General features: G+C 36.1%; 1 protein-coding gene across 1 annotated transcript; it reads right to left on the bottom strand.

Annotated features, from left to right (window-relative positions):
• Positions 1-17,190: 17,190 nt before the first annotated feature.
• LOC101433108 (olfactory receptor 6C6-like) lies at positions 17,191-18,141 on the bottom strand. The gene has a single exon (XM_004453994.2). The coding sequence runs from the start codon at positions 18,139-18,141 to the stop codon at positions 17,191-17,193; it is 951 nt and encodes a 316-aa protein (XP_004454051.2).
• Between the last annotated feature and the right edge of the window lie 8,229 nt (positions 18,142-26,370).

Genomic DNA, 26,370 nt, shown 5'->3' on the forward strand with positions numbered 1-26,370 from the left:
GACTACAGTCCACAGGTCAGACCAATTATATTTTTTCCATGCTTCTCCACATTCCTACCACCTGCACAGAGTATATCCACTCTAGCTCACAGAAGGTCACTCTTGCATCTGTACCATCAACCACAATTCTCATCCACCCCTGGAGTGTCTTTGTTGTTCAGTCCCTAATTTATTCTCTCATTTTCTTTCAATTTACATTTACATTCTAGACTAAACTTTTCACCCACAATCCCATTTATAAATCAGCTGCTACCCACTATGTGTTACTGTCAACTCTCGAATAACACTTCCATTGAGAATGTGATGCAACCAATATTTAATGTGCTTGATGAAATGAACTTTGTACCTCAACTTCTGCATATTCGTGGTTTTGAGTCACATTTCTGCAGGTGTGAACTCTTTACAATAGGATTGCTTACACATGGCATTTTAGTCAAGGAGTGGTCAAATTTAATGAGGTTGGGTCTTAATGGACTTCTTTAGATGCCAAAGAAATTCAGACAAAGAGTGAGAAACCCATGTGAGATGAGTCAGAACATACAAGTCAGTGGAACCTAGAAGAGAAAGGAGAGGACATCATAATGTGACAGGAAAGCCAAGGTACCCAAGAATTGCTGACCAGTCAAAAACTATTCCTTCTGAAGCCATGAACAAATAATTCCTGTTGAAGACAAGCCAGTTTGTTATATTTGTGATGGAAGGCTAACAAAACTAAGGCAATGTTCTTGGAATTTGGACAAGACAATAAGTCTGGAGAAATTGTATGGCTGAATTATGAAGAGATCTGTGTGGCAGAAAAGTATTTTTGTTTTTTTTCCATGGTATCAGTAATTTTCAAGGCTTTTCTCTTAAAGAATCTTCTAGAAATTTTTATAAAGGTATTTTAAGTTCTCATTCCTAGTGCTTCCAAGTCAACAGTCCTGGTGGACAGACAATGAATTCTATGTTTAATATGCAGCTCAGTTTATTTTGAACTAGTGGTAATTGCCTGATATTTCCAACAAAGAGACATTAAGTAGTTAGGATGTTAAGTAGTTAAGATATTAAGTTAAGTGGTTAAGATGTTAAGTAGTTAAAATTGAAATGTTAATGTTCAGCTTGTACTTTTTAGGAAATTTGCTGTGGCAGTGATATTAAATATTAAATATCGGCTGTCTTGGAGTCAAGGGAACAAGTGAGGGGGCTATCACTTTAAACTTCTGAGAAATTTTGATGCTTAATATATAAATGTGATCATAGATCTAGCCGCAGAAAATACAATCAGAGATTTTTAGAAGAAAGAAGTGAGTGATTTTATTAATATTTGGGTTGCAAGTATAATAAACTGGGAGGATTTGAGATTAATATCTTATAATTCCTCATTCTGCAATTTTACCCCTGGTATATATGCATTGAAGGACCTTAAGGATGTGTTTTCTTGTCACCTCAAAAAAAAATTCTCAATGGCATAGAAATCACAAAGATACGTACTTATCCAAAATAATGAAAGAGATTTATCAAGTAAGGAGTTAAAATAACCAAGATAAAGCAAGAAATAGAAATTTTAGGATATTTGCTTCATTTCATTATTATCTGATGCCTGTCTTCATTGAAAGATATTAGGGTCTGGCTTTGGTTCCAATTGTTCTATTTTTCACATGCTCTTGTGTCATCCAATTATCTCACAGGGAAATAAGAAATTTTTAATATGTTCCCCCTTCAACCTCCCATTCCTCCTCTCCCTCACAGACTATATATGTCTTTGCCAGAATCACCTTATGTGTACATATATGTGTCCAGTCACAGTTCACCTGTAATCAAACTCAATAACAAAAAGCCCAAGAAACGAAAAAGGTATTTTATTTTTCTTGAGTTTGGCAAACAAAGTCATAGGTTATAAACAGTAATAAACTGTGAATGTTCTACTATATTGCTCTTGAACTTTTTATTAACTAATTTATTTTATTTATTTTATTTTTTGTGTGTTTATTTTTTTTAATATTACATTAAAAAAATATGAGGTCCCCATATACTTCCCCTCCCCTTCCCCCCACTCCTCCCCCCATAGCAACAATCTCCTCCATCATCATGAGACATTCATTGCATTTGGTGAATACATTGCTGAGCACCGCTGCACATTATGGTCAATGGTCCACATCACAGCCCACACTCTCCCACGTTCCACCCAGTAGGCCATGGGAGGACATACAATGCAGCATCACCCAGGGCCACTCCAAGTCCCAAAAACGCCTCCACATCTCATCTCTTCCTCCCATTCCCCACCCCCAGCAGCCACCATGGCCACTTTCTTCACACCACTGCCACATTTTCTTCGATTACTAATTACAATATTTCATGAATAGAATAGCAGTAATTATTTTAATACAATTATCAAAGCTGCCCACTACAGCATTCCTAGCTATTTTTACACTGGACATTTTTCTCCACATCATAGAAACCCTCACCCTAGAATGTGACACATGAGGGTTGATGTTCTCATTTCTCAGTCCCTCAGACTTCCTACTACCACCTTCCAAATTATCCATAAGAGGAGTGTCCCCAGATGTGTTATTATCTCATGACATTTGGAAGACTACTCCTCACTGTACATTTTCCACTGAACCTCTCAAGAGAATTTTTCACGTAGAAAATGAACAGTGCCTGAGATCTCCAAGCAGTCATTACTTTGACCTGAGGCAATTCTGTCAATAACCTTAAGCTTTGGGTTAAGACACTTCTTTCATTTCATGTAGAGAAATAAAATGTCCCCAAATTGTAATTTCAATTGTATTTTTGTAATACACATCTGGATTTTTTTTTTTAAGTGTGAGGAGAGATGTGAGAAAAAGAGAGGCTCGAAAGTGAGGCAGGGGAAAGAAATAGACTAGATGAAATGTGTTTTTCTCAGAAAATCTGAAACAGCCTTATTTTTATCTCTATTTCATCTTAATTCCTTATACAAATCATTTCTCCATTTTCTTAAGACCTAAATTAACTCTTTAATTTAAAAATCATAACAAGATTTGATTTTCCCTACGCAGTACCATTTCAAGCATTCCTTTTTCCTCTGAGGAAACTCAGGCCCAGTCCTAGGTAACTTTCCTCAAACCCTGTACACAGTCAGTGATTACAGGTTTTCCTTGCCAGGACAACCATTTTCTCTTAATTTTTATCACTATCTTCAACTTTACTCTCATTATCATTACCATATCCCTAAGACAGTCTCATAAATGTTAGATGTTAGGGTGAGACACTTGGACATGGAGACCAGCAATTGCAGGCAAGGATTTATTGGCAAGCTCTCCCAACAAAGGGGATCTCAAGAGAAACTTCAGCCCCCTGCCAGCATGGCAGGGATCTGATGAGAAACTTCAGCCCACTTCTGACAGAGGCAGTTAGGAATGTATACAGTACATCTATAGGAGGGAACATCTTAGTGGGAGTGGGTTTGGACTTGGGTAAGACCCAAGGGCCTATAGGGATGGCTGGGGGGCGTGTGCTAAGGGCAGTGACTTTTAGGGGAGTGCGAGGAGTTGATGGGGCCATGTAGATTCCTTGTCTCTTCTTGTGAGGAAATGAACTGTATCTGGACACTTAGGCTCTGGATGGGGGCTGTTCTCTGTCATGGGATATGGTTCCTTCTGAGTAAATTGCTGGTCACACTTCCACATTGGGGCCGGTTAATAATAAACTTGCAGCCTCTATAAGTTGTGGCTGTTATGGGGGCTAGGGATGAGGCCTAGTCCTGTCAGTAAGTACAATTGATTTATATTTTATTTTAATAAACAGATGTTATCAACATCTCTATTCACAATCTGATTTAAAGTATAAGAGAAAATGCAGGAAAATACTCTTCTTGTTTATCACAGTACTGTATTTGCACATAACTCCTTTACTCTGCATTGATAGCAAATAATTCTTATCATTGTTTCAATCCCTGGATAAAATTTGCACCTTGAATATTAATGGCATGATATAAAATTCACTGTTAAACCTTACTGCTGTTTCCAAGTGTAATTTTTTTAAGTAACTATCTGTTTTGAGAAGAAAGGATCATTATATTAATAAAATATCATAATTAAACAGCTGGTACGTAACTCTCCCTTGGCAATACCAGAGGTAATTTGGACTTAGACCAGACCTCCTAGTAAACACCCAGATATAACTGACCAAGACCCAAAGAGCTCTACTGGTCCTACTTTTACATGAGTTCGAAAATGCTTTTAGCAGAGGGAAACCTAATGTATTTAGATCACCATTTCTCACCCTCAATACTACTAAAATTTTGGACTTAATAGAAAATCTGTTATTTTGGATAGGCAAAACTTGATCCAGAAAAAAAAAATACACAAAAAGATGCATCTATAAAAATTAAGAACTACACACCAAAAACATTGTTAAATGAATGAAACAAGCATCAGACTGGGAGAAAATATTTGCAAATACATGACTGGAAAAAAACTAATATCTAAAAAATATAAAAAGGATCAATAATAAAATATAAAAATGCAAACTAGTCTTATAAAATATAAGCAACACTTAAATGGTTTACTAGAAAAAAGTTAAAAATGCTAAATAAGTATAAAATGATGATCAAATCATCATTAGGGAAATGAAATTAAAATCAAATGGGATAAAACTATGTATTCTTTAAAAAGTTAAAAACAAAAAAATTAAAATACCAAATTTAGGCAAAAATATGGAGCAAATGAAACTCTCATAAAATTCAAGTGAGATTATGAAATTGTAAAGCTACTTTGGAAAAGAAATTTGCAAATTCATAAAAAGTTAAAAATATATCCACCATACAATCCGGCCATTGCATTTCTTGGTATTTCCCAAAGAAAATGGACAGCATATGACCACACAAAGATTTGATGTCAAATGTTCATAACAGCTTTATTTCTAATAGCCGAAAGCTGGACATGAACTTAATGGCATTCACAGAAGAACTGAAAAATGAGCTATAATACATTGATAAAAGTGAATAGTAGTTAACAATAAAAGGAAATTAAGTAACTGTACAGGTAATACATGAGTGAATCCCAAAATAATCAACTGAGTGAAAAGTGTTCAATAAAAAATAATTCTGCCTTATTCCATTCATACAGTATTCTAGAAATTGCTAACTAAATCTTAGGAACAAAAGCAGACAAGTGGTTGCTAAGGGAAGAGAAGAATAGATTACAAAATTGCAAAAGGACATTTTTGTTGGTAATGGAATGTTATCTTGATGTGATGGTTTTATATGTGTAATTATTACAAAATGTGAACTTTTTATACATTCATCAGTTTATCCAATTCACACTGTACATATATACAGTTATAGTATACCCTACCTTAATAAAGCTTGAAAAGATGTACTGATACAGAACAAACTCTTTGCTAGAGGTTCTCTCTCACTAGGTTTGCAATAATTAACAAGCTCTGAGTAGGTTCCCTCTGGCATAAATTGAGGAAAGACAGGCCCCCCTGTCCTTTAAGCCTAGGTGTTTGAAAGCACTGCACTTCCCAAAAGGTTGAACAAAGATACCATATGGAAAGGGGAGTAAAGGGAGATAGAAACCTTCCCTCTCTGCAGATCAAAGGAACACCTGTTCCTTCCGCATTCCAAGAAAACATAACTCCCTAACCCACTACCCTCTAGCTATAAAAGGGAAAATTTTCAATTCTAAGGTTTCTTATTGGCCTCTGAACCTCACTTGGATCCTCAATCCCCTCCCACTGACTACCATTTTCCCACCAAGGAATGTACTGTATAAATTCAAATCCCTCTTTTCTAGAAGTGGGCTGAAATCTCTCTTCAGGCCCCTGCCATGCTGGCTGGGAGACTGAAGTCTACTCTTCAGACCCCCTCCATTGGGAAAGCTTCCCAATAAACATACTGCCTGCAATCAGTCTCTGTGTCCCAGTGAGCATTGTTTTTCTCCAACATTTGGTACCGAAAACCCAGGACTGGGGTTATGCTGACACTGATTCATCGGTGAGGAATCTCTCCTCTGCCATGGCTAAATGTCCATTCAACAATGGACATTGAATCTTGGTTGGGTGAGTTAAGGATTTCTCCACTGGAGAATCCTACTCTCTCTCTCTCTCCTTTTCCATTGTCCAGGACAACGCATGGGAAAAATCCCAGCACTAGGTCAATGATCCTCACCGTCCTTGAGGACCATGGTATGCGGAGAGACCTCTGGCTCCAAGCATGGTTTCCTATTTCCTTGGAGCTATCTAACTGATTCAGGGATGGCTGTTTCACTCAAAATCTCCCCTGTCCTAGAAATCCTTTGTCTCACCCCAGCCACATAAAATGAGGAATTCAAGTTTGACCACCCCACAACCATGCCTTTGGGCTGTCTCCTTCATAACCTTAAAACTCTGTACCCAGATGATGACATCAGACCTGAAAAGCTTGTTTTCTTTTTGATCTCTGCGTAGCCACAATACAAATCGGACAATGAAAGTCAATGGCTGAAAAATGTCACTTTCAATTTCCAAGTCTTCCAAGACTTAGAGAACTTTATCCAGTTCAATGGTGGATGATCAGCGACCCCTTATATTCAGTCACTCCTTTTCATTCTTTCCCTCCCTCTGCCAATCCTGTTCTTCCTACCAAATTCTTTTACATCAGAAACCTCCTCAGAAATCTTCCTCCTCATCACTTCTACCCCCTAAAACTTCTGAACACTCCAACTTTTATCCCTCAGATCATGCCACCCCACCCCCACCTCCTCCATATAATCCTCCAGGGCTGTCTCTGGACTCACCCTCCACCCCCTTTTCCTCCCGCTCGCCCTCATCATTGCTGCCTTCTACCCCTTCTCTTCTCCCCTCCTCATAGGCACTTGTGGAGACTACCTCTCCCTCCTTCTTCACCACTGTCCTCCACCTCCATCAATCTGCAGACTCCTAACTGCACACAGCTCCTCTCTTGTCCCTCCAGGAAGTAGCAGAAGCTGAAAAAATAGCAAGAGTGCACGTTCCTTTCTCACTCTCAGATTTAAGCCAGAGAGAGAACCAGTTAAGATCTTTCTCTGAAAACCTCCACATCATTCTTTCCACTTGTCTATCCCCAGAAGAAAATGAATGTATTTGGTTTGCAGCCCAAATCCTCGCAAATACCTTAAACCAACAATCGCTGCCAACAGCCCTGTCAGAGCCATGTCAGTCCCCCAGAAAACTAAAATCTAACGTAGTTATAAATTCTCCACCCTCCAAAGTTCCCAACAAACACCTCACCCCAGGCAAGTACAAAAACCCCACCAATACCACACTTCAAAGGAAAAAACCTGGGCACTGGGCCAAGCAGTGTCCAAACCCAAAACCTCCTCCAAGGCCTTGACCACTGTGCAAGCAAGAAGTCCCCTGGAAGTGCGATTGTCCCCAGGCCTCTCAAGGCAAATGGATATCAGTTACCCTGTCAGACCCAACTCCTGGCTTCAACCTCCCAGATCTTCTGAAACTGGCAATAGACCATCAATGGTACCCAGAAACAGTCCAGGGCCCCATACCCATCTCCAAAGCAGAATCTTATGTAACTCTGATGGTGGCAGGTAAGCCAATTTCATTCCTTATTAATACAAAAACCACTTATTCTGCCCTTCCCAAAGTCCCTAAACCCTTAACTCAGTCCTCAATCTCAATAGTGAAGGTCAATAGAATAGTTTCACAATCCCCCTTTTACCGTACCCTCTAAGGAGTCACCTGTTCACCCATTCACTCCCTTCTCTGCTCTCCCTTTTTCCATCAAACTCTGTCAGTCCTGAAAACTAAAATACTAAAATTCCTATCATTGCTGCCCATCACAAACCAGTCATGGTTGAACTAAAAAATCCAACCCACATCTCATTCACACCCCAATATCCTGTCCCTCTTGATACTCTGCAAAGTATCAAATCTACAATTCCTTACCTCTTACAAGTAAACCTGTAGCTTACTCCTGAACTTTAAGTCTATCTAAGCGTACTATTAAAAAGTATTATTTCAAAATACGTATGTGTTAACTCTCTGCCTATCTAAACTGCTAAGTTAAAGCTTAATTGCATTTATAGTGCAAATATTCCTAACTGGTTGCTGATTACTAACTAAAATATTTCCAAGAACAACCTTGCACATTACAGACCACACTGATACCAGAAAAACTTAAAGGTGAAAAATCAGAAATATGAAGTAACAAAAAGCTTAAAAACAGCCATACCAAAAGAGTAAAAATCGTAAGTCAAATTGATGAGCTTTATGTTTCTGTTAATATGTCTAATGAAATCGTTAGTCTGACAAGATGCTTAATTTTAATGGTAATTATATGCTATAAAAAGTTTGCTTTGAAGCAGTTTCCAAAATTGTTTTGGTAACTTAAATATAGAAGGTATATAGAATGTGTTATTTTCTTTGTGTAAAGGAAAAAGAAGGTAATTTTGTCCTGAGATAAAAGGCCTGGTTATTAAGAAAGAATAAGATCTGGAAAAAAACCAGAATGAATACAGAAAGTGCAAAGGTGTGCAAAAAAGGAATTTTTGTAGTTAAGTTGAACAAGATTAATTGGTCTATCTATAAAGTTTTCAAATCTGTAGTATCAAATAATATACCAATGCAAAGTTAAAATTTTGTTCTTTCTTTTAAAGCAACAAAATTTCTTACGTTACTGTTTTGTTTTAGCAAAGGTTTAGAAAGAGTTTGTTTCCTAACTAATCAGTGTACAAAGAGTGTCTTTTACAAAGATATACTTTAACCATATCATGTCCTTGGCTGTTAACAAAAATAAGTCTTACCTCTTTCAAAGAAACATAATGTTCAAACCTGCTTTCTCAAAATCAAATCCTGAAAAGTATTTTTATTTCAAGTTATTGTAAAAGATTTGTTCTTTCACCTTAAAAAGTGAAGTAATAAAATAGTTGAATTCATTTAATATGTTATAATTTGAATAAAAAGTGTTTAGAAATTGCTATAAATTTAAAAGGAATTCTTTAACCCTGTGCTAATTAAAGTGTATAAGTAAAAAGTATATACAAATACTTAAAAGTGTATAAAATTTCTGAAAATTTAACAATGTTCTGACATAATATTAGGTAAAATATAATGTCGTTAATCAGTTTTAATTATTTTTAAAAATGGTATGTATCACAGAAACAATCTCTCTTCCTAGAAATCAAAAAGCAAATGCTTTTACTTGTATTTGGCTGATTTATACTGAAAGCTGCTGCAGAACAAATGCTTTATCTCATACTTGTCCAACTCACATTGAAACCTGCCGTGGAGTGATAGATAACAGTAAGCTATCATAAATTAAAGTAACACCACTGCTGTATTCAGTAATCCTAAATATTGTCAGTTTATTACAAAAATTAATATCCAATTATGTCACTATCACTTTGTTTTCAAACTTGCTAAAACTTTCTCTAGTATCTCCTTAGACAAATCAGGACAGCCTGCATTCTCCCTCATGTGAAAAAGCCACCAGTGGGTTTTACAGCACTTTCCCAAAGCTGTGTACATAACCAAATTGCCTATCCTAAGTATCCTAAGTATAGGTTTTTACACAGCAATAAAAGAGTAAACTCTAGTTTACCTTGTAAATTAAATCTAACCTGTACCAACATTAGCTTTAAGTAAAGTCTGTGGCAGAGGAAACACTAAACAAATACCCTTTGAGTTGTAATCACAGTCGTAAAGGAGACCAAATTACAATATAGTTCCTTAATAAACAACAACTGTGTGCCGCATACCACACCCTGTTGTAAGTGAAAGGCTTAACCCATTAGTGTCTGGTCACTCTGAAGACTGCCACTTCTATCTAAAGGTGAGTTGCAGGTAGAAAAAAACAAGACAAGAACAATGAACTGTCATAAAACACACTTTGTGAAGAAGAAATCTATGGAAAGTCATCTGAAATGCCTGCCAGCAGCAACAGGTAATGGTCTACCATATCCCTACCAACTCCTCTAACACTCCTCATGAGACTGTTAAAGCAAATACCCTCAGAAAGATCCAGAGCCATACCATTGAAACCTGAGAAGCAGCAGAACGGCTCCACATGAAAAGCAGACATCACGACTGACTACTAAACCTGTAGCAGCACTTTCAGCTGCCTGCTGCTTGCCAAGGGCTCATGGATATCACCCACGAATATTCATCGTGCTCACTCGACAAGACAACTTAACATCAGTCCCCTTCTGTTCTCAGAGAGAACAAAACAAGGTATGCTTTCACTAATACAAACACTGAAAAAAAAAAAACAACAAAAAAAAAACCTCTAGTAATCAGCTATTTGCTGCCTAAAAATATAAGTATCCTATATAAAGTCCCAGCTACCCTACAGCCCAAAATGAAAAGTAATACTTTGTTTTTGTCCATGCCTCAAACTATACAGAGAAAAAATAAAGTAATTTTGGCCTTGCTATGCAGCCTTACTAGATGGAAATCTTAAGTACATGAAAAACAAAATTTACCCAAACATTGTTATGAAACCGCAGTTAATAATCTGAAGTTTCCTATTCCCACTAAAACTCAATGTATGTCTAAGTAATCTCCTCTTATACCTGAACTAATTTTAATGTCATTCAAACCTCACAGCATATGGGCCATGAAATAAGTTATATTAATAATCTAGCAACTGACACTATATCTGATGAGTTTTCCTCATTATCTTAGCCCTGAATCTCATGGTTACTTACTATATTCACTCCACTAAAACCTACCTTCTTTAACATCAACAAAACCATACATTCTCCAAGCTATAAGGCAGTTCATTCAAACAACAGTCGGGAACATCACCTAAATCATGTGAACAACCTCCTAATGCGTGAAATTCAATACCAGTTTTTAACCCCTAAAACATCATCACAATAACTCAACGAAACCCCACTCCACCCCTCAACAGCAGACAGAAGCCTGAGATAATAGCTATGGGAGTCACTCATGGCTATGGACATTCCTCTTATTTTTCTTCACCTTTAATATCAATCTTTTTACCCATTATAATGCTATTACCAATAGTATTGATGTTTTTCTTTTTAGCCCCTGTCTCTTACAGCTCCTCTCCTAATTCATATTCCAGATGGTATAGTCAACAACCAAGAAATACATAAATGTGCCTTTCTGCTGCTTGAACAACAATATCAATCCCTACAGGACCTGAAGCCACAGCCCACTGGACAAGATGGAAGGGAAGTTTTCTCTGTCCTTGACAGCAGAAAGTAGCCAGATTGATTCAATGCCCTAAATCCCCTTACATTCCTGTCCTGCCCAGCACTGTTTACCCCAACAACCAGGCCCCCTAACATATATATATACATATAAATATATATATATATACACATATAAATAAAGAGTTAGGAATGTTAGAGGTTCCCTCTCACTAGGTTTGCAATAATTACAAGCTGTGACTCAGTTCCCCCTGACATGCATTGAGGAAGGACAAGCTGCCCCGCCCTTTAAGCCTTTGTGTCTTTAAGCCTATGTGTCTGAAAGCATGACACTTCCCCAAAAGTGGAACAAAGAAACCACATGGAAATAGGAGTAAAAGGAGATAGAAAACTTCACTCCCTGCAGATCAAAGGAACACCTTTTCCTCCAGCATTCCAAGAAAACATAAATCCCTAACCCACTACCCTCTAGCCATACAAGGGAAAATATTTACTTCCAGGACTTCCTATTGGCCCCTGCACCTCACCTGGACCCTCAAGCCCCTCCCACTGACTACCATTTCCCTGCTTAAGAATATATGTAGTGTATGAATTCAAATATCCCCTTTCTAGAAGTGGGCTGAAGTCTCTCTTCAGACCCCTGCTGGCATGGCAGTTCTATTCTTCAGACCCGCTCCATTGGGAGATCTTCCCAATAAACTTTCTGCCTGCAATCCATCTCTGTGTCCCAGTGAGAGCCCCTTTTTCTCCAACAATCCTGGTGATTAACTACCACATAAAAATAAATGAGATTTCCGTCTACATGACCCCAGGAGTTTTTTTTTAATTAACTTATTAAATAAATCAACATAGTGCCAATATAGAAACCATGATACAATTTTTGTTTCTCAAACCACGTCTTTGGTGCCACCTATATTTCCAATACAATAATTGTTTTAAATGTTTCTGAACCAAGAAAACAATGTACTGATTGCTCTCCTTTGTCCTCACTAGTGTGGGTGCACATATGCAAATACTTTGGCAAGCTTCCAGTCAGGAAAGATATAATTTGTTTACAGTTTTTCCAGTCATTAAATTGGCATCAGGGAGGGGATAGCCCTGCATCTCTCCCCCACCCCCTTTTTCATAATAATAAGACCAATACATCCCCCCCCCCTTTATGTGAGCTGTATATAAATCCATATGATCCCTGTTGTTGGTGACTATCTTGAGATTCTGATGTATCATGCATTGTCTTTGGGTTTTCAGAGCAGTTAATTTGCAACAGAGAATTCTCACGTAGCATCCAAATCCATAAGTTATTTTTATTTATTACTAAATTAATGATCCCTACTAACATTGAATGATTCTGAGAATCTTCTCAGACACCTACAAAATATTTTTTTAGGTGATCTACTCCAAACATTCTCATTTCCTTTTCTTCAGATAACTTCGTCTCTAAACATATCAGACCCTCCAAATAAAAAAAAAAAACGGATTATTGTTTGGATCATGGAAATTGTAACCCTAAACAACCATATTAACAATGAATAGAGACCACACTTTTCAAATTAGTTTTATAATGACTGTGTAGATCATAGGGAATTCTGCCCAGAGTTTGTGAAGTCACATGGCAAACACAAAACACACCCCTATGGTGCCAAGTTGCCTTGGGTTTATCAGAATTAACTTCTGGATTGAAAAGTATGTCTAAAGTTTTAGTAATTGAAGCCAAAATTCCTCATGGTTAACAGATTTGGCAACTTTAAGGCTGTAAGAGGTCAGAAGTGAAAGATATTTTAAAAGGAAAACATTCATGATTCTAAAACAATTCAGGTTTTCTGTTCTAAGTTTCAAGTTCATATCTACATCTTCAGTAGTGAAGTATGGACTATTTGGCTCTCTGATCATTAAACTATAAATATTTAATTTCAAGGAGCAAACCTCTCATTTTCACTTATATAATTGCAGCTTCTTAGTACACTGTCATTATTTGTTGAGGAAATAAATGGATTAATGAAAGAACAAATGGACAAATATTAGGAATTTGGGATTCAAAATAATTTATCCAAAGGAGTGACTAATAAAGGTCTTGTTCACCCCAGGAAATCTTGAACTTTAATATTTAGACCTGTTCTTGACTGATGGAAAAATTTAATTACTTTATTTGCTAAATAATTATTGACCTATCATTATTACCCTTTCTCCTAATTCTTGCCTTGTTCATAAATATATCTACAGGGGTGGTTTGGAACTGCTTATACCTCAGAAAAGGCGTGCTCTTAAATTTCATCCATTCCTGTGAGTGTAAACCCTTTGGAAATTGGAATTTTTTAAAGATTTATATTTATTTATTTACTCCCCCCCCCCCCTCCTTTGCCTCTTGCACTCACTGTCTGCTCACTATGTCTATTCATTGCATGTTCCTCTGTGTCTGCTTGTCTTCTCATCTTGTTTTTCCTTTGGGAAGCACTGAGAATGATCCCAGGACCTTCCAACATGGAAGAGAGGCACACAGTTGCTTAAGCCACCTCAACTCCCTGGTTTGTTGTGTCTCTCATTGTCTTTCTTCTGTTTCTCTTTTTTGTTGTTGTATCAACTTGTTTCATCAACTGGGCTAGCACTCTGTACAGGCCAGCTCAACATGTGGGCCAGCTCTCCATACAAGCCAGCTCATGTTCACCAGGAGATCCTGGGAACTGAAACTGGGACTTCCCATATGGTAGATGAGAGCCCAATTGCTTGAGACACATATGCTTCCCTAAATTGGACATTTTGATGAGACTACTTCAGTTAATGTGTACCCCACCTCATATAACATGGGTCTCAATCCTTTCACTGGAGTTCTTTTTTTTTTTTTTTTAAAGATTTATTTATTTAATTTCCCCCCCTCCCCTGGTTGTCTGTTCTTGGTGTCTATTTGTTGCGTCTTGTTTCTTTGTCTGCTTTTTGTTTCTTTGTCCGCTTCTGTTGTCGTCAGCGGCACGGGAAGTGTGGGCGGCGCCATTCCTGGGCAGGCTGCTCTTTCTTTTCACGCTGGGCGGCTTTCCTCACGGGTGCACTCCTTGTGCGTGGGGCTCCCCCACGCGGGGGACACCCTTGCGTGGCACGGCACTCCTTGCGCGCATCAGCACTGCGCATGGCCAGCTCCACACGGGTCAAGGAGGCCCGGGGTTTGAACCGTGGACCTCCCATATGGTAGACGGACGCCCTAACCACTGGGCCAAAGTCCGTTTCCCTGGAGTTCTTTATAAATGCAAATAATAGAGACAGAAAAAGAGAGAAAAAGAGAGAAAGAGAGAGTCACAGAAGCAAGAAGCTAAAAGCATAGAAGCCTGGAAGAGAAGGGAGAGACGAGCAGATGTGACCATGTTCCTTGTCATGTGGCAGCAGCCAAGTCTTGCAGGTAGCAGAACTTCAGGAAGAAAGCATCGCCTTAATGATACTTTGATTTGAACATTCCCATGACTTCAAACTGGATGCAAATAAATTTTCATTGTTTAAAGTCAACCCACTTCATGGTATCTGCTTTAAATATCCATTACATCCTGTAGACTATGCTTTCCAATTCATTGGTGAATTTTAGGAATTAAACTTTCATAACATTGAGGAACTTCCAAGAGTGTCTTAGGATGGGAGTAAAATGAACAAGATGGGGTAAAATCATATCATTTCTCTCAATCCTGCTTATAATACTTCCACCATTCTTTGGGGCAATGGGCTATGGTACAATGAATTGCAACTTCTAAAACACTGTCTGTGGTTATTTTCAAGGAATCTATAATGAAATTGCCTGTTGTCAACTCGAATAGCATCTGTAACCTTCCTAGTTATTCTTTAAGTATAGAGTTTCCTGCCCTGTATGATTCCAAATTTCAACTTGCCAATGAGAAGACTGCAAAATTTGGAAATTGGGAGAGAAACAGAGACCATTTTTCTTCAGAGGCGTTGTTACCAGACTGTTGAATAGAGGGGAGATTCATAACTACTTCTCAAAATGTCAATGAGAAATATCGACTTCACTGCTAAGACTACTGAAAGAAGATTTCTCAGAAATTACTGAAAGTCACTGCACTTTCCCTCTAAGCTTTTCTGAACCATTCTCTTCATGGCTCCAAACTGAGATTTTTCATATTAGTTTCCTTTGACTTTTGTTCCCCCAGTTCTTCCAACAGTTTTTAGAGTTATAGTGATATATTATATCCTTTAATGCTCAGAACACTTAAAACAGTTTCCTTTCCCAACTGCCCTGACTGATATAAATCCTATGTTTCCAGTGTTTGCAAACTTCGTAATCCCCCAAGATTAAAATATTTTGTGATCTTATGTAGGATTGGTAGTATAACTTTAAAACCAATTTGCTTATCTATTATCAGGTAACCAAGACAGAGGGAGATGGAAGAGAGTGTTTTACAGTCCAATAATTTGTTACAAATGAAAACTCCAAAATATCATATGAGCTGCTAACACAAAAGATAAAAGAGGGTTGGTTCTTGAATACTGCTACACAAACTGAGAGTAGAAGCTCTCAGTTTGGGGCTGAGATGGGGCCATGAAATGAGCAATAAAATATAACATCAGCAGTGTTCAATTCAAGTATCCTTCTTTTCAGCTAGGGACTATTCCTAAAATCTACTTGCTACACTGCCTGGGATAATTAGCTTTGTGGGAGAAATAGACATCAATACATAAGAGAAACAACTCCTTCAAAGAACTCTCTTTGGCAGACAGTTTATTCAAAAGTACATTTTAAGAGGATGGAGGAATTCAGGGATTGACAGTTCAGAATGCAAAATGCACTCACTTTTCACCCTGTGCAAAGTGAATGATTGAGGGAATTCAAGGGGAAAAATGTTGGGGTAGAGGAGGAAAACTGACTTTGAAACAAGGACACCAGAAATTTTGCAAAATCACATAGTGAAAAAGAGTGAAGTGCAGATGGCTGCAATAGCATACGTAGACCTCAAAAATATTATGTTGCGCAAGAGAAACCATACATATAATTCATATTGTAGCATACACTTTATAAGAAATTCCATAGAAGGCAAAATTAGTCTATAGTGAAACTAAATATACATCAGAGCATGCCTAGGTCTAATGGCAGAGGTGGAAATGTCTGGGAAGAAGAAAAGAACTATTTGCAATGGTGTGGATGTTCCTTATCTTTATTGTAAAATGGTTGTATATATTTGTTCAAATGCATTCTTTCAAAATGATTACATTCTATTTTATTCAATATATACATTGATAAAAATGTATTAAATGGACCATGCAGGATTAGGAAATTTGCATTTTAGAAATTGTTTTAAATATATAGAAACATCCCACAACCCAGATATAAATAAATTATACCTTGGATTTCTGTCATGGGTTAATTATTTATAAGCTTAATAGAATATAAAATAATTTAAGCAATTGGAACCTATGCACAGAATTCAATTATTTCCACCAAAAACAAAAACCAACAATGTTCACAAATAGCGTATTCCTAATTCTTATAACTCTCCAGGTAAACATTCTTCAAGGTAGATTCTTAATTTCTTTACATATTTAATATCCCTATTACAATACCTTTGGAATTTTTTCCATATTCATATTCAAGATTATGTATATGTAATGTTTCCTGTTGGAGGCAACTTTGACCTTTAATATAAACCAGATTATCTTCCCCTTTTCTATTACAACATTAGTTATATAGTATAATGATTATAAGGTCTGTGTGTCTCACAGTTTTAGCCATGTAGATTTATTAAGAGTAGATGCAATTAGCAGTAGATATTTAGTAAATACACTTTTGTAATAATTATATAAATAGTTTAAAAATTTAAAAACCTAACTAAATAAGTATATCTAGCAGGTTTCACTTTTAAAACATTCAGTACATAAATCTGGATCATTTGTGGAAACATAAAGATCTGTGCAAAGATGAAATATGTTATTCAGGGTTGGAAGGGACAGGTCACTTCCAATGAGGAAATTCTATTGAGAAAGGAAAACAGAGACAGGCAAGAAGCATTGAAGGCAGAAGTGACATCTGTCTGACTAATGCAATAGGAGTCTGGATTCAGTTATCCCATTCAATATGTTATTTAGATCAAAGTTTTGTTTCTTTATGTTGAACATAACAAAATCTTTGAAGCACGAACTTGAGGGCTTCTTTCACCTGCTGGTTCCTGAGGGTGTAAATGAAGGGGTTGAGTAAAGGAGCAACAGAGGTGTTGAGCACAGCAACACCTTTAGTTAAAGCCACCCTCTCCTTTGCTGAGGGTTTCATGTACATGAAGATACAACCTCCATAAGTAATAGAGATGACAACCATGTGTGAGGAACAGGTGGAGAAGGCCTTTGCTCGTTGCTGAGCAGAAGGGAATTTTAGGATGGTGTTGAGGATGTACGCGTAGGAGAGGACCACTAACAGCAACGTGACCACAAGGGTCACCACGGCTGAGGCAAAAGACATCAGCTCGATGAGGCGAGTATCTGTGCAGGAGATCTGCAGGATAGGAGAAGAGTCACATAGGAAGTGATCAATAGTTTTGGAGGCACAGAAATCCAGTTTCAGCCCCAAAATCAAAGGGGGGAAGATGATTAGGAATCCGGTTCCCCAGGAGCTAAGGACCAGTTGGCAGCACACTTTGCTGTTCATGATGATCTGGTAGTGCAGAGGTTTACAGATGGCAACGTAGCGGTCGTAGGACATGGCCGCCAGAAGGTAAAATTCTGTAACTCCTAATAAAAGAAAAAAGAACAATTGAGTAGCACAACCATTATAGGAAATGGTTTTGTCTCCAGTCAGAATTGTTACCAGGAATCGTGGAATGCAGACCGTTATGAATAAAATTTCCAAGAAGGAGAAATTTCGGAGGAAGAAATACATTGGAGTCTTGAGGCGGGGATCCAGCAGGGTGAGGAGGATGATGATGAAGTTCCCAGTCAGGCTTGACATGTAGCTGAGAAAGAGAAGGAGGAAAATCACAATTTGCAGCTGAGGGTCTTCTGTCAGTCCAAGCAGAATAAAATTTATCTCCATCGATTGATTCTTCATTTCTCCTTTGTCCTATCAAATATAAAGAAAATAAAAATTAATAATACGTCAAGGAAGCATTTTGTTTCATTCTGAACCATGGAAAGCTCCATACTTTAAAAGTTAACTCTTTGTTAATGTCTTCAAGAATCCTCTTAGAATTAATCAAAATGAACAACCTCCATTTCATCAGATTTCTTTATGTGAATGTTGTGTCTTCCCTTTTCTAGACCTGAATAACCTTATTTGCCAACTAACAGAGAACAAATCGGAATTTTGAAATTTAGCTCCGCAACTGATCTATGACCCATCTTGAAAATAGATACCCAGTATTTAAATATTTCATGCCTTCTGGTTTCTTCATTTAACTACTTTCTCAACTAACTTGTTGATTCGATGTATTCATCACCAAGTTCCATTTTATATTTCCTTTATTACTGCTTTTGTTATCACTTTGATTTGAATTTTCTAAATATATTTGTTTGCTTATTCATTCTAACTCCACCTGTTTTCAACTCACTGTTTACTTTTTTAGTGGCCTTTAGAATCATTACTTAGAAAACGTCCCAGTATATTATTAACTATGGCTGAAATAGGCATGACTTATAAAATAAGACATACAAACTAAAATTTTCATCTATGGTTTATATTCCTTTTTAGCTCATTCTATTTATAATAGTCTCATATTATTTTATGTATAATTATACAAATTACATTAAGAAACTGTAACTTATAATTCGAAAGCAATCATTTTAAGCACTAGTTGCAGTTCTTTCCAGTACCTAGTGCTGGGGCATCATGCCATAGAGAGTAATTATAATGCTTTTTGTTGTTTATTTTCTTTGAACAGGAGTAAGGCTTTGCCTCCAGTTTTCAGAATTTCCAGACAATATTCAAAAGAATTTCTTTTCTTTTCTTTTCCTTTTTTTATTTGCATAGATGGTATAATAGAAAAAATTATATTGCCACATATGTGATTTTACCTTTTCTAATCATTTAAAATTGTTCAAATAAATCTTCAATTTCTTTTTTTAATAACTTGATGTTAATAACAGTGGGTTTTTTTTCTGTTTTTTCTTTAGTGCATAAGTTTTTTTTCCTCCTCTCCTGATATTTCTTACCATTCATTTTGATATATTCTTCATTGAGCCACATGGGGTTTTTAAAATTAACTTTATTGATATATATTAATAAAGCATAATTCAGGGAGCTGAGGCGGCTCAAGTGATTGAGTGCCTCTCTCCTACATGGGAGTTCCCAGGTTTGATTACCGGTGCCTCCTAAAGAGAAGATGAGCAGACACAGAGAACACACAGCAAATGGGTACAGAGAGCAGACAGCATCCTCAAACAACGGGGTGGGGGAGGGTCGGAGGAGAGGATAAATAAATAAAATAAATTTTTAAAAAAGAAAAAAAAATCCACCCAAAATGTATGATCAATGGTATTCAGTGAGATCACGTATTTGTGCATTCATCACTTCAATCATTCTTAGATCACTTTCATTATTCCAATAGTAATAATAAACAAATATCAAACAAACAAAATTCATCATTTTTCAATCTATTTATGCTTCCCCTAATGTACATAGCTGCTAGTATTTTTACTTCTCTCTAGTATATTTGAATTTATATTTTGTAAAAACTGTCATACATGCAATATTCATAAGATATATATATATATACACACATATATATGTGTGTGATAGTAAAACCTCATGTAAAGCAGCCCCATGTTCAGGTTTTAGCTTTACTTCTAGTAACATACATGACCTTAGACTTTCCCTTTCAAACACTGTCATACCTATAGAGTAGCACTAATAGTTATACAGTATCACAAATACCATGATATATTTCACTATTTCTATTCTTTTCCAAAGATTTAAAAACAACCTTTTTACCAATTCTGCACAGAGGAACCCTCAACTTTCCATTCTCTACCCTCCTTCTATTTTCTGACACATATTCTAATTATTAACTCCATGAGTATACAGAATATATTTAGCTCATAATAGTACAATCAAACAGTATTGTCCTTCTGTGTGTAGCTTGCTCCATGCAACATAATGTCCTCCAGGTTCATCCATATTGTCATATGCTTCATGACTTGGTTTCTTCTTACTACTGCATAATATTCCATCGTGCATACACTACGATTTATTTAGTCATTCATCACTTGATGGACACCTGGGTTGCTTCCAACTTTTGGCAATTGTGAATAAAGTCACTATGACACTGGTGTGCAGATGTCTATGTTTCTGCTCTCACTTTTTCTTGGTATATACCTAGTAATGGTATTGCTGTGTCACCTGGAAAATCTATATTCAGCTTCTTTAGGAACTGCCAAACAGTTTTCCACATTGGTTGTACAAGTCTACATTCCAATCAACAGTGAATAAACATTCCTATTTCTCCATATCCTCTCCAACATTTAGTTTTCTGATTTTTTAAAGGTGGCCAGTTTAACAGCTGTGAAATGATATCTCATTGTAGTTTTTTTTTCTCCTTTATTCCTTTTTAAATGTTATACTCAAAAAATATAAGAGCTCACCATATACCCTCCACCCCTGTCACCCCACTCCTCCCACTTCAACAGCCTCTTCTATCATCGTGGGACATTCATTGCATTTGGTGAATACATTTTGGAGCACTGCTGCACCTCATGGATAGTGTTTTATATTGTAGTTTACACTTTCCCCCAGTCCACCCAGTGGCCATGGGAGGACATATGATGTCCAGCATCTTTCCCTGCAGTACCATCCAGTATAACTCCAAGTCCTGAAAATGGCCCCACATCATATCCCTTCTTTCCTCTCCCTACCCTCAGCAGCTACTGTGGTCACTTTCTCCACATCAATGCTACCATTTCTTCCATTCCTAATCACAAGAGTTCCATAGTAGAACATCAGTAAGTCCACTCTAACCCATACTCTATTACTTATTATCCTAATCACTAGTGATATTAGACATTTTTTCATGAGTTTATCACCATTTGTTATTCTGCAATTGGCAATTGCTTTTTCAATTCTTTGCCCATTTTATAATCGGGTATTTTATCTTTTCTTTGTTGTTGAGTTGTATGATCTCTTTGTATATTATGGATATTAACGCTTGCCAAAAGTTTCTCCCAATGAGTCAGCTGCCACTTCACCCTTTTGACAAGTCCTTTGAGATACAAGTGTTTAATTTTGAGGAGGTCCCATTTAGTTCTTTTGTTTGTTCATGCTTTGAGTATAAGGGTTAAGAGACTATCAACAACCACAAGATCTTGAAGTTGTTTTCTTACATTTTCTTCTAGGAGTTTTATGGTCCATAAACTTTTAAAAGCTAAAGACCTCTAAAGTTCTTGAGTATATTAGATTGTTTCCCACCAGTTTCAATTATATAATTCCATGAATAACATTTTAATTCTTAGGTGTCAACACAAAAAAAACCTCTATTTTGATTATCTTTTTTCCATTAATCATTTTTCTCATATTGTAATAAAATATGCATGTACTTTCCTTTATGCATTAACTTTGGAAGTTTTATGATGTGTTATGCTAAACATAACTACAAAGACATGGCTTATTTATTATTTCATCCTTGTTTTCTATTAATCATAATCATCCTAGTTTTCCTACACACACAAATAGTTTTTATACTGGAACTGTGTATAAAACTTTTTGTTTAAGACAGCATAAGCAGTTATGATTTTTTTACTATTTTCCATAAATGAAGCATGGATTTCTGTCAGTAAGAAAACACAGGATGTCATTAAATATTTATTTTATTTATTCACAAGCATTTATTTTAAACATGTACATCTGCCCTTGTCATCTCTGGGAAAGCTAAATATACTTTACCCCTGGTTGACAGAGAGCTTTTAGAAATAATTTTCTGCTAACCATGAGCGCCCAGCAGAGGCTTGAAATTAGATTTCCTCAAAACTTAAAGAACAGCTGCTGTCTAAATTCCCTCCAAAATTTTAGAAATTGATAAAGAAAATGAACTACAGAGTCATTTGTATATTAAAATCTATATACAATTACAGTCTATACATTCTTATCTAAAACTAAATAAGAATATTTCACATCAAAAGGAATAGGTAAATAGTACAATTTAAGGGCAAATATTATTCCCCCTTATGGACTTACACAGCTTTGTTCTAACATGAGATACAGAAAAAGCAAAGTTAAAATTAAAAATTAACTTACCTTCCACAGGGCCAGTTAGAATTGCTTCTTCTGCTATGATAGGTGGTAGAATATATGGAATAATTAAATTAAGGTTGATTATAATCATTCCAGGATGTTATTCAATTATAAAGGGATGTTATATACCAATTATTTCTCTGAAAAGGGATTCAAGTAAAAGTCAAATTGTGACAATTATTTATTTTTCAAATGATGTCCCACTTTCACTTCAACTCCCACTCACTACATATATCAGCCTTCAGAAAATAAGAATCCTAATGTAGCTATCATCCTTTCCAGATTGGTTACATTTTCTTCAAGTTTTCTTTACTCTTTAACTAGAAGTCTTATATCAGACATCCAAAGAATAAAACCTAGAAAAACTGACCTTTACAGACATTTAACATATCCCATGATTCTACCAAAGGGACAGTTTTATCTTTTGCTAAATGAATACACGAGAGACTCTACTGAAATTACCAACTGAAAGAAGAAAAGAAAAAAATTTCTCTAGAGAATAGTATTCAAAAACTACTATTTATGTTCAAAAATAAATTTCTCTAACTAAATCATTTAGAAAAAAATAGCTGAAAGAAGAAAAAACCAAATGACATTGTTTATTATTTGTTTAATAAAGGTAATATATAACAAGAGCACAATCATGAGGCAACATGAAAAAATCAATTTGAAAAATGGGCTTCAGTTCCCCTTTGAAAAATTTCTCTGAATTTCACCAAAAGAACAAATATATATATACACATGGACACACACACATATATATTTATATATATATCAGGAGGTCTTAGCAGGCTTGGATATTGCAAAGAGAGTCTTTAAAATGAGGGTTTTAATTCTGGGGATATTATATGAGAAATCAAGTGTAATGGGTTTGGGTATTTATAAGAGGGTGTTTCATTTTGGAACATAGAAAACAAATTTCTGGTGGTGCATTGGGAATCACTTCTAAAATATTTTTCAACTCAGGTCCCTATCAGGGACCACTTTATCATAACTGAAAAGAAAATGTCGTCAAAATCAAGTACAAAAACCATGTTACTAGTGTTTGAATATGAAGGGAATGTGCTTTCTGCCATCTCTTCTTAATGAAGCTCCAGGTCTACTAGAGGAATTCAAAGAATTGTAGGGGAGCCAAAAGACATTTCACTTACAACATCAACACAACATCAGAACTCCTTTGTTAAAAAATCAGTTCTCTCTACAAGGGTGTCTGATTTCTGGGTCCTCTTCTTTCCATTCATCTGACTGCTTTGAGCCAGTGCCATACTCTACAGAATACTATAGTTTCATATAAATATTAAAACAAGGTAATTTTAATTTTCTATGTTATTCTCATTTTCAAAAGATATTTTGCCTATTATTGGTCCAGAGATTTTCCATATGAAATTAATAAACAGCTTCTCAAATTCTAAAATAAAACAAAGAAAGCAATCAGGGATTTTTCATTGAGATTGTGTTTAAACTGTAGATATTTCAGGAGAATTGACATCTTAAAAATACTGAGTCTTCTGACTCATGCACACATTATATCTCTCCATTTACTTCACTCTTAATTTCTCTCAGCAATTTTGTACAGTTTGGAGTACATAGTTCTTGCACATTTTTTATCAGATATATAGGGATACCTACATATTTCATTTTCTTTTAGTTTAATATGGCAATATTTTAAAATTTTAATTTCTAATTTTTGTATTGATCTTGAACCCTGACCACCTGCTACACTCATTCACTAGTTCTAATAACATTTTTTTATATATCATTGGATTTTCTACATTGAAGTTAATGTTGGTAGTGAAAAAAAGTTTTATTTTACAGTATGCATGCATTTTATTTCTTTACTTTGTCTTATTGCTCTGACTAGAACTGCCAGTACAATGTTCAATAGCAGGGCTGTAAAGTATATGCTTCCTTGTCTTTTCCTGATCTTAGTGGAAAAGCATTCAGGTTTTCAGTGGAATCATAATATGAGCTGTAGGTTGCTGCTAGATGTCCTTCCTTCATCATGATGAGCAAATTCCAATCTATTCCTAGTTTTCTCAGAATTTTTCTCAGGAATGGGTATTGAACTTTCTCAAATTGCTTCTCTATGTTTGTTTAAATGATCCATTTTATTTGTTTGTTTTTTCATGCAATGAATTACATTGATTTGTTTTCTAGTTTTAAACCAATAAGGAATTTTTAAGAGTAATCCCAATTTGGCAGGAAGTATTGAAATTTTTTATTTAAGATTTATTTATTTATATTTATCCCCTTCACCTTCTCTTGCTCTGTTGTTTTTGCTGTCTGTGTTGTCTTCTTTTCTCCTTTTCTCTCCTCTGAGATTCACCAGTTTCAATCCTGGGGACCCCTGATGTGGACAGAGGTTCTCTGCCAATTGTGTCACCTCAGTTCCTAGTTTCTGCTATGCTTCACCTTGACTCTTCCCTTGTCTCTCTTCTGATGCATCATCAGCTTGCTGCATGACTCGCTTGCGTAGGCACTGGCTCACCACGTGATCACTCTTGCACACACTGGGTCTCCATACTGGCACTCACATGGGCAGCGGCGCACCACGCAGGCACGCTTTCTCTTTTTTTTTTGACCCCAGGGATTGAACCTGGGTCTTCCATGTGGTAGGCGGAAGCTCTATCACTTGAAACACATCCACTTCCATTGCCAATTTTTATATATTGCTTTTTAGAGGCAATTTGATAAATATTGTTCAGAATTTCTTTATCTATATTAAGAAAATATATGGTCTGTAAATTTATTTTTAATGTCTTTGGTTTTGGCATCAGGGTAATGTTGGCTTTATAGAATGAATTGGAAAGAATTCCTCTTCAATTTTTTTGCAAGAATGTATGTTCAATTGCTATTAGTTTTTAACAATGCTTTTTGGTACAATTAACCAGTGAAGTCATCTAGATCTAGCCTTTTTTTGTGAGAAGGCTTTAAACTACAAATAAAATATTTTAACAAATATAGGGCTATTCAGTATACAAATATCTTTTTTAAATACCTTTGGCAGTTTGTATTGTTCAAGAATTTTGTCCACTTCATATAAATTGTCTATTTTTTAAATTAAAGTTGCTCATACTTGTCCTTACTCTTCTTCCAAAAACTGGAATCTGTATTGATGTCTCTTTTCTTAATTCTGAAATCAGTAATGTATGCCTTCTCAATTTTCCTTGATCATCTTGGCTAGAGATCTATGTTTCTTTTTCATCTTCACAAGGAACCAACTCTTCATTTATTTTTTCATTTGTTTTTGGGTCTTAGAGTGCTGCTCAAGTGATTCTATATATAAAGGATAGTTTTTTCCAGAAAATAGCACAGAAAATACTAATTATCCATCTACAGTAAAATTCATTTCAATTTGTACTTCATATCATATGGAAAATCAAATCAAAATGGATCATAGATTTAAATTGTAAACCTTAATATCATAAAACTTTTAGAAGAAAATATGGTACAAATGTTGTGACTTTGGGTTAGGTGAACATGTCTTAGATATAACTTCAAAAGGATGCTACATAAAAATTAATCTCCAGACTTCTGAGTAAATGGCACTGATGTTGCAGCACTTACTCTCTAGTTCATTGGACTCACCCAGGACAACTAACAAGGAGATGATAATGGGCAATGACTATCTCAAGAAACAGAGAAAGTATGCAACTGCAAGCAAGATAGTCCCATCCATCTGTCCCATGGGATTTAAGCCCCCTCCCAATTAGAGTTGGAGTGGGCATTACCATCCCAAAATTCTCAAGATTGGGGAATGAATGATGAACTAGAGAAGACTTACTGCTATTCTACTATGAACTTACTGTTATTCTAGCAATGGAAGAACTTTTATCATTGATGTGAAGACAGTGGCCACTAGGGGTTCTGAGGGAAAGGAGAGGAAAAATAGGTATAATATGGAGGCATTCTTGGGACTTGGGAATTGTCTTGAGTGACATTGCAAAGACAGATACAGGCCATTATATATCTTGTCAAATATTTCAAAATTGTGCGAAACAGTGTGTAAACTATAATGGAAACTATAATCCATGCTTAGGGGCAATGCTCCAAAATGCA

The sequence above is a fragment of the Dasypus novemcinctus genome, chromosome 12 (genome assembly GCF_030445035.2).
Source record: "Dasypus novemcinctus isolate mDasNov1 chromosome 12, mDasNov1.1.hap2, whole genome shotgun sequence".
NCBI classification, from domain to species: Eukaryota; Metazoa; Chordata; class Mammalia; order Cingulata; family Dasypodidae; genus Dasypus; species Dasypus novemcinctus.

Coding starts and splice junctions, on each gene's coding strand:
- LOC101433108 (XM_004453994.2), bottom strand. CDS start 18,141: ATGAAGAATCAATCGATGGAGATAAATTTTATTCTGCTTGGACTGACA.